This window comes from Ctenocephalides felis, unplaced genomic scaffold, assembly GCF_003426905.1.
Source record: "Ctenocephalides felis isolate EL2017-DRISC unplaced genomic scaffold, ASM342690v1 CF-g0.4_SCAFFOLD_01492, whole genome shotgun sequence".
NCBI classification, from domain to species: Eukaryota; Metazoa; Arthropoda; class Insecta; order Siphonaptera; family Pulicidae; genus Ctenocephalides; species Ctenocephalides felis.
The window spans coordinates 42,910,285-42,923,576 of NW_020537646.1; the positions used below are offsets into that span (position 1 = coordinate 42,910,285).

The following is a 13,292-nucleotide window of genomic DNA, read 5'->3' on the forward strand; positions in this document are numbered from 1 at the left end:
TAAACACTCTTGTATTATATATGAAATTTAAATTTAATATAATAACATCTTTATATAGTAGCAAAATATACTGATTATTTTTCAATTAGGCAAAATATTCTGCGTGCAGATTTCTTTCATTGAATTCTACCAGAGAAACTAAAGAAACTAATGATACTATGCAAGATGGTAGTTGTTATTTATACATAATTATCTATAGCTTTGAAATTGAGATTAACTAAAATAATTTTTAGTGAAGAACCGTTTGATGAGAATTATGGGAGTGGAACCAGGTTTTAAACCATTATTACAATCTAGAGAACACTTAGCAAAATTTACACCCAAATCTCAATCAGAACTTCCTAGTCGCTCAATGCAAGATAGTTTTACTTCTGCAGTAATTCCTCTGAGCTCAGATACTACGTTGCAAGATAATATGTAACATTTTTAGGCCATGTTAGATTAGGGAGGCTCATGGAGGATATGGACTTATTTGCTGGTATTCTTTAAATAAACATCTATAAAAACATCTATATTTTTAAATAGATTTAAGATGAATTAAGGTGACCATATTTTTTATTTTACAGTAGAAAACAGTTTTTATATATAATTTTTTTTTCTAATCAGAGTTGCAGATTTAGTAAGAATTTTATTATTTGATTATTATTTTGACTTTCTACTTATGATATATTATATGTTATATTTCCGATCTGTATATTTTTGTTGCTTTTGAGTCTTGTGAGCACTTAATCGTTTTCATAATTCTTGCTTATTTACCTATTAATTTTCGAAAAAACTGGGATAATCTGGGACAAGTATTGCTTTTATCCCGGCCAAACGAGACTTCTGGTTACCTTAGATGAATAGATTATTTGTAAAGTTTTGTTTCAAGTTACAAAATGTCAATAACACATTTATGACTTGAATTTTTCTGCTCTTATATCTCAGAAATAAATAATTGATGTTTAAATAGCTGTTTCTAAACTCCAAGTTGAACAAAAATAGCATTAACCATAATTGCTAGAGTTTTTTGTGCACATTTTAATTTATTTACTTACTATTTAGCCCTTTACATTTGCTGTTTTTGTATAAATTTTAGTGTGGGTTGTCAATAAGCATTTAGTTATACCAAATCTGCAGGAAGGTATACCATTGCCATATACTTTAGTAACTGTATTGGTCGATGAAATAGATTTCACAGATTATATACCGAAGGTATATATTTGTTACTAGAGTATATATATTTGTAATCTATATATTATATAATTTTAGCATGATGCTGATATTAGGTTGTCAGGCCATGTGAGTTGGGTAGGAAAATCATCAGTAGAAGTAGTTGTGTGGTTAGAACAGCAATCCCATGGTTCATGGCAAAAAATTACTCGTGCATTATTTTTAATGGCTGCTAGAAATCCTTCAAATACTGGAGCAGCGTTGTGAATCCTTTGCAACCCAGTACAGATGGAGAGACAAAATCTTTGAAGGAGGCCTAAGTAATTTGAGTGTTTATTCTATAAGTTCATGAATCAATTTATTTCAATTTCAAAATATTATTTAAGATCGCAAGATGAGGAGGCAAAAAATTTCTCAAGAATCATTATTTAAGGTCATACCAAATGAATCAGAGCAGCGTACTATTCATGATTTGTTCATACAGACAATAGAAACAAATGATCAATCCTTTACTTCACGTTAGCTTCCTCCTTCATCTATGTGGATGGAAAATGCAAAGTTATCAAATTTAGTTTTTTCCCATCCAGAAGATCGAAATCTTCATAATAAAGTATTTGGTGGGTTTTTGATGAGACATGCTCTGGAACTTTCATGGGCAGCAGGTTATCTTCATAGGTAAGTATTTCACAAATAGTAACAGATAAGTAAAAAAAAAACATAAAATTTAATTACAGTAAACATCGGCCAAAGTTAGAGCACATCAGTGATATCAGTTTCCATAAGCCTGTGGATGTATCTTCTTTACTGAGAATGCATGCATATATAGTATACACAGAGCTTAAGTATATGCAAATAGTGGTTTATACTGATGTATATGATCCAAATACTGGCTCCAGCAACACAACAAATGTATTTCATTATACATATTCCATTCCTGATAAGATGCAACAGGTTATTCCAAAAACTTATCATGAAGCCATGATGTACCTTGATGGTCGAAGAAGATTTCAACATGTAAAAAATCTTAACACATTAGGGGTATAAATGCCATAGTTTTCAACTTTCTTGCCAATGGAATACTTAACATTGTCAATATTGTACTTATTATAATTGTCCTTGTTATGACTAATATTTATGAATCATATTATTATGATATATATATGATTCATAATCTTCTGCTATATATATATATATATATTATATATATATATATTATATATATATATATATATATAATAGCAGAAGTTGTATTTTTAATAATAAAAATAACTACTGGATAAATGCACATAATTTATTTATATATTGCAAAATATTGTTCAACAAAATATGGTAATATAATCATTTTTATTCTGTAACTATTTAAAATATATTCATTATCATAATGCAATACCCATTAAAACAGCAATTATAGTGTAATAATATAAGTTAGTGAATCATAATAAAGTAATAACAAAAAAAAAATCAAAGTCAATTATCCTTGTCTGCCAAATACTAGTCACCATTATAATCAGGCTTGTAAAATTTTAAATAATATACCCTTCATTAAAATTACATTTGTTTATGATGTCACAATTTAGCGGATTATAATAAATAATCTTCTCTTTACAATTGGCAGCCTTATTAACATTTATTGTGAAAACTCAATTAGCTAATAAAAGATGATTAATAATATATGATATATTACAAATTTTTAACAATGCGTTATTATCACAATTACTAAGAATAAATTTCATCTAAAGCTTTCATGTTGTAAACATTTCAAAACATTTCTTAAAAATAATTTTATTTGTATACATATGTTAAGATCCTAAGCCAAATAATTTTCAAATAAATTTTTTCTTAGTATTTATGAAAAATAAGCACACTTTGGAGGCCAATATCTAAATAAATTTTTCACATTGTTCCAACTATGTAATGTTCTTCTCATACTGAGGCGTCATATTTTCTTCTGAAGTATACTCTTCAAATGATTCATTAATTTGCAAAGATATTTTTGAATGGTTATGTTAATTTTCAATTCACATTCACTAATCACATTTTAGTTACCGGTAACAATTATATGACGCACTTGAGTTGTACAACTTGTCTAAAATAATGCTTTAACAAATGTTTATATTTTCATTATAAAAATTCACTAATTTTTTTTATTTAAATTCAACTATTTTTTGAGTTTATGATATTTTTAATGTCCATTCAATTGCACACTTTAAGAGTCCACAGTTGTGCATTTATGAAAAGTTGAAAAATTAATATTAGGAAAACTGAAATTGATACAAACTGGCACATCTTATCCATAAAACTTTTCAAAATTTATACAACAGTCATATAAATCCGAGTAGGAATATTGTTCTTTTCATAAATTTCTTGAAGATCTATATGTCCGCATTTTTACTTTAATTTGCTGAAAAAAAACAATTTTTTCAGAAATGTCTAAATTTAGCACGCAGTTGAACGGGTATTCTTTTAAAACAAGTTAAAACTTAATTTGTATAAACATATCACTGTGAAGAACTGCTCATTAATCACTATTATAATCCATGTCGTCTCCACAGTTAACTTTTCAAATAAAAGGACAATTTTATAACACTAATTGTTTGTTCTTTTACATCTACAGACTCGGTAGCAGTTCATTTACTGATTTCTTCCACGTCCACGACCTCTGTTTCCATGTTCTCCCCTATCCTACATTTAATAAAAATATACAGAATTAGTTTTATCAATTTAATCATTATTACTGTTATTATTAATAATAAAATTATTTTGCAAATTATCAGTTATTAATTTATTTAGTTCTTTTTGATTTTCTTTCTACCTTTTTTTTCTTTGTTTTGATTTTTAACACTGTCAACTTATATATTTTAATGTAATCTGATTATTGAAACTAGAAGTAAATAATAATAAAAAAAAAATAATCATAAAAACAGAAATCCATAATATATATGAAATTTTCAAATATTCATTATAGAGAAAGGTGTAAATTGAAAAATTGTTTAAATAAAACATTGTTAAAATTATACCCAAAAAATAGGATAAAACATATATATACATATATATATATATATATATATATATATATATATATTTATATATATATATATATATATATATATATATATATATGCTGAAGGTATTTAAATTTGATGTTGAAAAGTATGATTAATTTCGTATACATATATATCATTAAAACAATGTGATTTTATTTAATAATTTCTATACTATTCTAATTTGAAGGATGAACAAATGTGATTACAAATGAAACTTTAAGATAATTATTTTTTACCTTTGGATGCAATCCATGATGCATTCTGTGACCACCATGACCACCATCATGATCCCTATGACCTCGTGGTCCATCACGATAGTGATCTCGAGAGTCCATTCTTTGATGGTGGTTATCTCTAGAGTCCATTCTCTGATGATGATTATCACGAGAATCCATCCTCTGATGATGATTATCTCTGTCCATTCTTTGATGATTATCATGGTGATATCCACCATGCATATCATGATTACCTCGATCTCGATAATTGCCACTACTATTATTTTGATGATCACGCATTCCTCTATGTTTATCATATCCTCCATGATGTGAAGATTTATGATCATTCCCGTAATCTCCATGGCCCTTATTATCAAAATTTCCACTGTTTTGCATTTCATGCTGCACTGGCACTTTCCTCGAATCTTCCTCTTCTTGGCGTTTTTCATAATGAATAAAGTCATCAAAAATAGATGTAGAATGTCTGTAACTATGCAGAATACGTAATACTTGCTGACCCTTAGGATGTGGCACCTCCTGTGTATCTCTTGAATTTGTCACTGGTTTATTTTCATTGTTCTCCAAGCGAATATGACGCAGCTGGACATTGGGAACATCTTTAACATATATCCATCGCACTTTAAACTGCCCTTTCCACTTATTTTGCGACCACACACTTGAATTGCTAGAATAGTCCACTGCACTGACCATCTGTGCCATTCCACAAAAATGTCCTGATCCATTAACAGAGAAGAACAAGTAAACCATTCCACCGTTAACCTTTTCGCGCTCTCTATAAGCTTGGTCCAATCGTTTATTGCCATGTTCTGTTGAGCACCAAATTTCATATTTGATACTTCTATGAATATCATCTTCAGAATATGACTTTATAACAAAAAATCGAGCATTAGGAGCGGTTAAATCAAACTCTGTAGGATTATAATTGTTTTTCACTCTCAACTCATCTAAAACTGGATGAGGAACCAATGGAAGGGAAATGGGTTGCTGTTGAATTACTTGTTGATTGGCCATAGGCCCACTTTGTACTGGATTTCCTGTCATTGGAAGCATTCCTGCATGAGGAGGCATATTCATATTTTGGTTCATGTGTGAAGAAATAATTACTGGTTGAGAAGGATATCCATGGTTTGCCTGCATAATATGTGGTTGAGTTTGACCCTGCATTGGTTGTGATATATTCCTCGCCATATTCATTGATTGAGGCCTCAGGTGAGGTATTCCCTGTGGTCCTTGCTGATTTTGGGTCAACCCAGTTACTGCTTGCCATGTAGGCCTAACATTGTTCACTGCTGGAGGAGCACTATTCATAGATGCTGTAGATGTTTGCTGTTTTATTGGAACAGGTGCAGGAGCAGGTGTTGTTAATGGTGGTGGTGTAGGAGAGGGAGGGACATTTTGAACAGGTGGAGGTGGTGGTGGTACACTGGGTCCATTTTTATTAGATGTATCCCATGTTCCAATATCCATGTTATGTTTCCCGGGAATCATAGGTGGAGGTGGCATACCAGGTCCTTTCTTTTTCAAACCTGTGCTTTGAGTACTAATTTGAGGCTTTGCTGGTTGGCTAGCAATGGAAGCCCATGTCATCTTTTTAGGGGCAGAATTTGAAACACCATGGTTCAAAACCAAATTGTCTTTATCTTTCAAACCATCTTTATCTTTATTTCCGATAGATGTTGATACCATCTGTCCCATTGAAGGATTTTGAAGCATTTGATTGCCATGAAGGCTGTTGGGCATGTCCAGATTAAGATTCTGCATACCATGCTCCATTGTTTTAAGCCCAAGACTCGAATCAGGCATGCCCAAGCCAGGATTTTGTGCATACATACTCTGATCTGTACGGTAGTAGTCATCATAATGAGGCTTACGCTGCTGATTATGAGAGCCCCATGTAGAATAGTCACCGTTGCCAGGAAAATAATTAAAAGTTGAAGGCTGAGCAAAAGCTGAAAAAATAGTATTCAAAATATGACTGATCAAGTGTCTCCACTACGACGTCATAATAGTAAAAAAATAGTGTACTCCATAACTAACCATCGACTCCACCATAACTATCATGAGTAGCGTAGCCACCTAAAAATGTCATGGGATCGCCGCCCGAAGCCGCAGCGGTACCATTAGACCAAGTGCCGTCACTAACACCGAACGCCTGGTAAGAATAGGCCGTACCCGCAGCGGTAGTCGTGCCGTAATAGCCGGCCGCCTGACCGTAATGATCCGCTCCGCTGGTCGCCGAATAAGCGCCCGCCGCGCCGCTCGTTGTGTGGTTGCCGCTGTTCACGCTCGAAGTATGCGATGCACCGCCGCTTTGATGACGCCATGATTCGAAATCAGTTTCGCTGCTGCCGCCGCCAGATTCTAAATGTTCTGCTAATTTCAAATACGATTGAGTAACATAAGTAATAAAGAATATTTTATTACTTGATCAAATTTGATTCGAGACGCTTAATATAAAAGCAAACAGAATTCTTTTTGATCTATTACATAATTTATGTCATTTATGATATTGCACACTATTTTTTTTTATTTTAATATTAAATGGTCTCTATAATATGCAGGTAAAACATATAATAAACGTAATTGAAGTTTGGTAATTAACAAAATACATAATAAAAAAGTATTGGGAAACGTTGAGCACAATGGGCTAAATTGAAGGAAGTCACGTACAAGATATGTAATATCTCATTAATATTATTAGATCAGATTAGATTTATCATTGCGTATAAAATTAAACATAAAAATCTTTCAAATATTATTATTTATTCAATGAAATCAATTATTTTATGCATTTTCAATAAAAAAAACTTTCAATAAATAACAAGGAAAATGACGTCTTATTTGAATAGGTCAGATAAAAATATAGTTGTTGAATAAATTATTGAATCAAATGTAGTTAACAGCAGTTAATTTATTTTTGCCAAATATTGGTCTATAGAGTAACTATAAGTTTTTATATCTCACAAATAGTAGATTTTGTAATGCTTTATTAGACGTCATTCATCATGTGTTATACATCATTTTCACAGTAAAAACTACAAACTAATAAACTATTCAATAACAAATAGGAAAAATAAATGCTATATAAATAAATGTTTGTATTAGTTATGTACATTAGTAACTAATGTTAGGTCAAAAAAAAATAATAATAAAAATGGAATCATTAGATATAACTAAATCTTCATCCTTATTTAATATAAGGACTCTTATTTCTAATCTACTTGTCTAAATCAATCTATTCTGTTTGTATTCCTTGATGAAAATTGTTACTAAAACACTAATTTATAATATCTTGTGAGAATGATTTTAATACATTTTAATAAGATGTTATGAAACTGTAATATATTTGATGTTTTATTAAGACAAACATATTTCATTCAATATTTGCCGTTGGATAAATTGATAGTCCGAAATTTAAGTGCATTTTATTCTCTGAAACTTTTACTTTCTCAATAAGTAGACACAAAAGTAAAGCAGTCATATTACTTTATATATAATAATTCCAACATAAATATTCTGTAACTAATTCTTCAAAAATAAAATCTATTATAATTGTTAAAAGTTTCAATTGATAACAACAGATAATAATAAATCAATGAACTAAAGTCTAAATAGAGAAAGAACAATCACATTATTTTTAAAAACTCACAAAACAATTCAAATAAAACAAAAAAAAAATACTTGAAAGTTAGAAAACATTCAGAGCGAATATTGCACGCAATTGATAATCATATGATTAATATTAGTTCATTGTTGCTTCAATGGGGAAAGAAATTTTTGCACAACTTTTAATTTTCAACATTATACATTTCACTATTTTTATCACGTTAAACAAATAATTATCTGCATAAACAATATATTATAATAGCTACAGAATATTTTTCATAATTATTTAGTATAGTTTATAGTTAATAACTTAAGAATTCATTTTAATAACAGAAATAACAAAAAAGTCTAATATTAAGTGTACTTTACCTTGGTTGCCTTGGCCTTTCATCCGCTATAAGTTCATGAAAAGAAGTATTGAAGATTTATTAAATATATTTCCAGTAATTTTTCATTATTTTAACCATATTTTATTATTATTTCACACTTTGTACCTGATCTGACACGCCTGCTGACATTGGCCACAATTTTATTGTCTTTTCAATACAGTATCTTAAGATTACACAAACTTATCTTAGCACACAAATATACTTCAACAGTCAATTTTACACCATAAACAATATATTGATTTTATTATTTACTAAGTTAGAAAATTATAGTTATTGATAATAAGTTATCATAAATGGCCGACATTAATGGGAGAGAATAAGAATACGTGGAGAAATTATTTCTTCACATTTGTTTTGTTATTTCTTAGTGTTGCCAGAGAAAGCATTAATTATTTAGATATTTGGGATCAAAATATGAATCTCAGTAGAGTATGATTTGGTATTCGCTTTTCGTTAAATCACTTGTTATTAATTAATTATATTTGTCATGAATTAATTTTAATTTAATGTGCGTAATTCAATGTCGACGATTGCGTGTACAATACATTCTATGATAAACTGTACTTCTGTGACACACTTATTTATCTATGTTGTACTTTATGTTGATGTTTATTTATCTATGGTAAATGCAAACTTTCGTTTTAACGTTTTAACAGTTTTCACGTTTTTAATGCACCCAAGTTTTTTATATTCTTGCATGAATTTTTCTTGTTTTTTTTTCTACTACAATACAAGCAAGCAATGGAGCAAATAAATATTTGATTTAATATTTCAAAAAATCAGTTTAGAGAAATAAAGGCAGTGTATATATTTTTCATTGTTTACATTTGATATTTCATGTAATGCTGCAATATAGCAGATAAATAGATAAACTTACAAAAATATATTTCGTAGAAATGAACCTAATTTATTAACAACTTCAAGCAAAAGTTCAAGCTTTCATAAAAAAAAAGAGTGCGCGTAAGGATCACACGCGATTGAAGTAAAACTTTTAATATTGTATGAGTAGGCAATTAAGATAAAAATAGAAAAAACATCATATTTGAATTTTAAAAATCATTTATTAATAATCACATAACATCAATAACACAGTTTAAAACAACATCGATAGATTAATTGCTATCATATTTCATATATGATATAATAGGTTTGTGATAACTAAAATGAGAGACATAAATTTTGCTTTGTAAACTATGTACATTTCTGGAGAAAACTGCATCAATAGTCGTGCCATATCTTGTGGTTGATTCAAATGGAGAATTATTCATTGTTAAATTAAATTTATTATTTAAAAAATCAATTAATGGTTGAGATTCTTCTGAACGAAAATTGACATTGAAATCTCCAGCAAGAATTAATGGTATATCGTTGTGATTAGTGTTTAAAAGTTTTGCACTCTCATAAAAAAATGAAGTAACTGCTGATGAAGAAATTTAATAATATTTGATATGTTTTTATTGGGAGAAATGTAAAGGACGACTATAATTAATGTTTGATTCTGTGTGTGTAATATCACCTACTTGTGTAATTTCATTAGGAATATCCAGTAATATTGTTGGCGCAAGAAACTGCATAGGAGTGGCATTATGAAGAGTATCTGAACATGAATGATAGACAGCTACACCACCTGCTCTTGAGTCCGATCGTTTGTATTGAGTAACGCAGTAATAGTTCTGAATATCAATTCGTTCTTCATTATTAATCCAAGTTTCCGAAAATAACAAAAACGTACAACGTTGTAGCACTTTATCTTGCAGATCAGGCAAATGAGCTCGTAAACTTTGGCAGTTAAAGGAAAACAATTAAATGTCGTTCAAACTTATTATCTCACTCAATTTTTCTTCTTGTGTTATTAATCTACAAGTTGAAAGTCTTTGGAATTCAGTTTTTAAGTCCATTAATCCTGCTGGCCGTTTTCTTCCATAATAAATTTTTTTGTCGTTGTTTTAGAAATGATGAACAATCCATTAATGTTGGTAACTCGTGATAATGCAACATATAGAAGCTGCTGATTATGTGTTTTATTGTATTCATATACAATTTTATCAAAAGTACCACCTTGTGATTTGTGTATTGTGAGTGCACAAGCAGACACTAAAGGAAAATGATTTCTTTTGACAAATATGATTTTATTTCTATTCATTGGAATAGATGAAGATTTCCTGAGAATCGGCACAGCTGTCCTACTGATATTAAGAGTTTGAATATGATGTGCAGCTTTCTTCTTATTTTGTTACCTATCTTACCAGGAAATTCAAACCATAAACGTAGAAGTTCATCATTATCGCCACGTTCTATGTACACTAATTTTCCTACACAACCATTAGCTAAGCCATCACTTACATCAATATTAGTTGTTATTATGTAAAATTTATTCAGAACTAAAATTATTTCATACGGCAAAGCCCCGGTATCAATAACCGATTTTTGTGAAACTGCTGACGAATGTATGATTGTTGATATGTCGCATGGCAACCTACACAAATATCCGTGGCAGTAGATATTATTTTGTCTTCAACGAGATTCAGTATAAATTTATTATATTCCATGATACATTTATTCTCTAAGAAAAGTCTTATTCCATGAGGACATAACATAAAAAACGTGATTCAATTAATGCAAGTTCATATAGGGTTTAGCGTTCGACTTACGCATGACATGACGGGAGTGGATACTCGCGACATCAGCGCTTACGGCGTCGTAGTGTTCAACTTCACGTTGGCGTTTTCGTTGCATTTGTACGGATTTACACCCGTGTCGCGCCTAAAAATTTTTACACCCATATCGCGCCTAAAGAAGTTTTACTTCAAAAACGTGATTCAATTAATGCAAGTTCATATAGGGTTTAGCGCTCGACTTACGCATGACATGACGGGAGTGGATACTCGCGACATCAGCGCTTACGGCGTCGTAGTGTTCAACTTCACGTTGGCGTTTTCGTTGCATTTGTACGGATTTACACCCGTGTAGCCTAAAGAAATTTTTACACCCATATCGCGCCTAAAGAAGTTTTACTTCAAAATCCAAATTTCCAATTTTATGTTTTTAAATCATTTAAGATTAAAATTGGACAAAGTAAGTAAGTGCTATAAGTAGTGTTTATATTATCGAAAATTTGATATTTTGCCCACGTTCTCAAAAAATGGCAGAATTGATTTCAAAATTTTAAAGGCTATTCCATGATACTCGTAAATAACTCGTGTTAGTTTTGCGAAACGATTGGCCAAGCCGTTTTTTTCATATTTCTTTAGAATTGCCGAAGTGAAAAACTTTTCTTCCAATTTTAGCTAAATATCCTAAAGCGATTTTGAATATTTGAAAACTTTTTTAAAAAATATCACTTACTCTTCTTTTATCTATGCGTGCAGATAAGTTTTCTTCGTAATCAAATCTTCGTAAATAAATGTTTCGAATAAAACTTCACATGGCGATAGAAAATATGAAAATGTGATCTAAATCTCAACAAACAAGTTGTTGAATTATAAAATTTCAATATAGGTTTGAATAATGAGCTGTGCAAAATTTATTACATACTTGTTCACTATATGTAGACTATAATTTAATAAAATTCGATTGCATATATTCTTAAAAGTTCTTATATCTTTAATCCGTTTGAAAGTCAGAAATCGTATTGATTAGTTTTGAACGATAGATGGCTCTATACCACTATTAGAACTTTGGAATTTTCGGTATATCTATATATAAACAAGTTGATCCTATGCATAGTTCTCAGTATAGAAGTCTTTTTACATCCGGCTGTCGTAGAGGTAGGTTAATGTTTCATTTATTTATTGTATAAAATCACTCTTAATATAATTTAATAAATTGTTACTTTATTATTAGCAGGTAGAACCACGTAAGACTAACAAAATGGTTGCCCAAAAGAAACAAGTATGTATTTACCTATTTGACACGTGTTCCATAACCAAACCAAACCAAACCAAACTTATTGCTAACACGTTTTTTATTTTGTGTTTAGAAAAAGGCTTTGGAGTCCATCAACTCCCGATTGGCTTTGGTGATGAAATCGGGAAAATACTGTTTGGGTTACAAGCAAACGTTGAAGACCCTCCGTCAAGGAAAAGCTAAGTTGGTGATCATCGCCAACAATACCCCTCCATTAAGGTGAGACTATTGAGAAGTAGTGTTTCCCACAATTAAAATAATTTATAACACAATCATATGGAGTCTTGTGAGAGACTACGAAGTATGGTTATCCGCAGCTTAAATGCATAGCCTTAAAGCTTGCTAAGGGAAACCTATGGAGTAGTCTCGACAAATTACGCTTTGTGATATGTAAGTAATCAATTTACATTAGTTCATAAGAGTTTTGTTTCGTTTCTTTGAAATTCATATCTTGCTCGATATTTTACTAAAATTCATTGAACCTTCGAGAAGCTTGGCTTTGAGGTTGCTTAGGACAGCTACAGGAAGTATTAATCATTAATTCATTATAAATTAAGCAATGAACGATTTTTTGAAGCAATCCGTTTATAATAATATAATTAGGAATAATTACATTGTTTTAGCGATCGGTTTATAATTTAACAATTAAGATCATTACATCGTTTTTGTTACCTGAGATTTACTTATCCATTTTATTATTATAAATAGGAAATCTGAGATTGAGTACTACGCTATGTTGGCTAAGACAGGTGTGCATCATTACACTGGAAACAATATTGAATTGGGAACAGCCTGTGGTAAATATTTCCGAGTGTGCACATTGTCAATCACCGATCCAGGAGATTCTGATATTATCAGAACATTGCCAGAAGCACAACAACAATAATTTATATTATAAATAAACAAAAATAATATAAAAAAGGCTTTTTATTTATCAACCAAATATATTTTTAAGTACT

At 30.2% G+C, this 13,292-nt stretch overlaps 2 protein-coding genes and 1 pseudogene across 4 annotated transcripts; 2 read left to right on the forward strand and 1 right to left on the reverse strand.

The window, feature by feature from the left end:
• Positions 1 to 96: 96 nt before the first annotated feature.
• On the forward strand, positions 97 to 2,210 carry LOC113370639 (annotated as a pseudogene).
• A 1,326-nt stretch (positions 2,211 to 3,536) lies between these two features.
• On the reverse strand, positions 3,537 to 8,734 carry LOC113370511 (YTH domain-containing family protein 3-like). 2 transcript variants are annotated; one of them, XM_026611185.1, is made up of 5 exons: positions 8,533 to 8,734; positions 8,408 to 8,432; positions 6,470 to 6,802; positions 4,433 to 6,381; positions 3,537 to 3,834 (listed from the first exon to the last, which is right to left on the reverse strand). In XM_026611185.1, exons 1-5 carry the CDS (start codon positions 8,554 to 8,556, stop codon positions 3,784 to 3,786), a joined length of 2,382 nt encoding a protein of 793 aa, XP_026466970.1. In that variant the 5' UTR covers positions 8,557 to 8,734; the 3' UTR covers positions 3,537 to 3,783. The 2 variants fall into 2 exon arrangements, with proteins under 2 accessions (XP_026466970.1, XP_026466969.1); XM_026611184.1 differs by having other exon boundaries at positions 6,470 to 6,805.
• Positions 8,735 to 12,099: 3,365 nt separating this feature from the next.
• Positions 12,100 to 13,231, forward strand: LOC113369802 (60S ribosomal protein L30). 2 transcript variants are annotated; one of them, XM_026610373.1, is made up of 4 exons: positions 12,100 to 12,194; positions 12,271 to 12,318; positions 12,407 to 12,552; positions 13,042 to 13,231. In XM_026610373.1, the coding sequence occupies exons 2-4, from the start codon at positions 12,298 to 12,300 to the stop codon at positions 13,217 to 13,219; spliced, it is 345 nt and encodes a 114-aa protein (XP_026466158.1). In that variant the 5' UTR covers positions 12,100 to 12,194; positions 12,271 to 12,297; the 3' UTR covers positions 13,220 to 13,231. The 2 variants fall into 2 exon arrangements, with proteins under 2 accessions (XP_026466158.1, XP_026466159.1); XM_026610374.1 differs by having other exon boundaries at positions 12,177 to 12,194; positions 12,274 to 12,318.
• Positions 13,232 to 13,292: the final 61 nt, after the last annotated feature.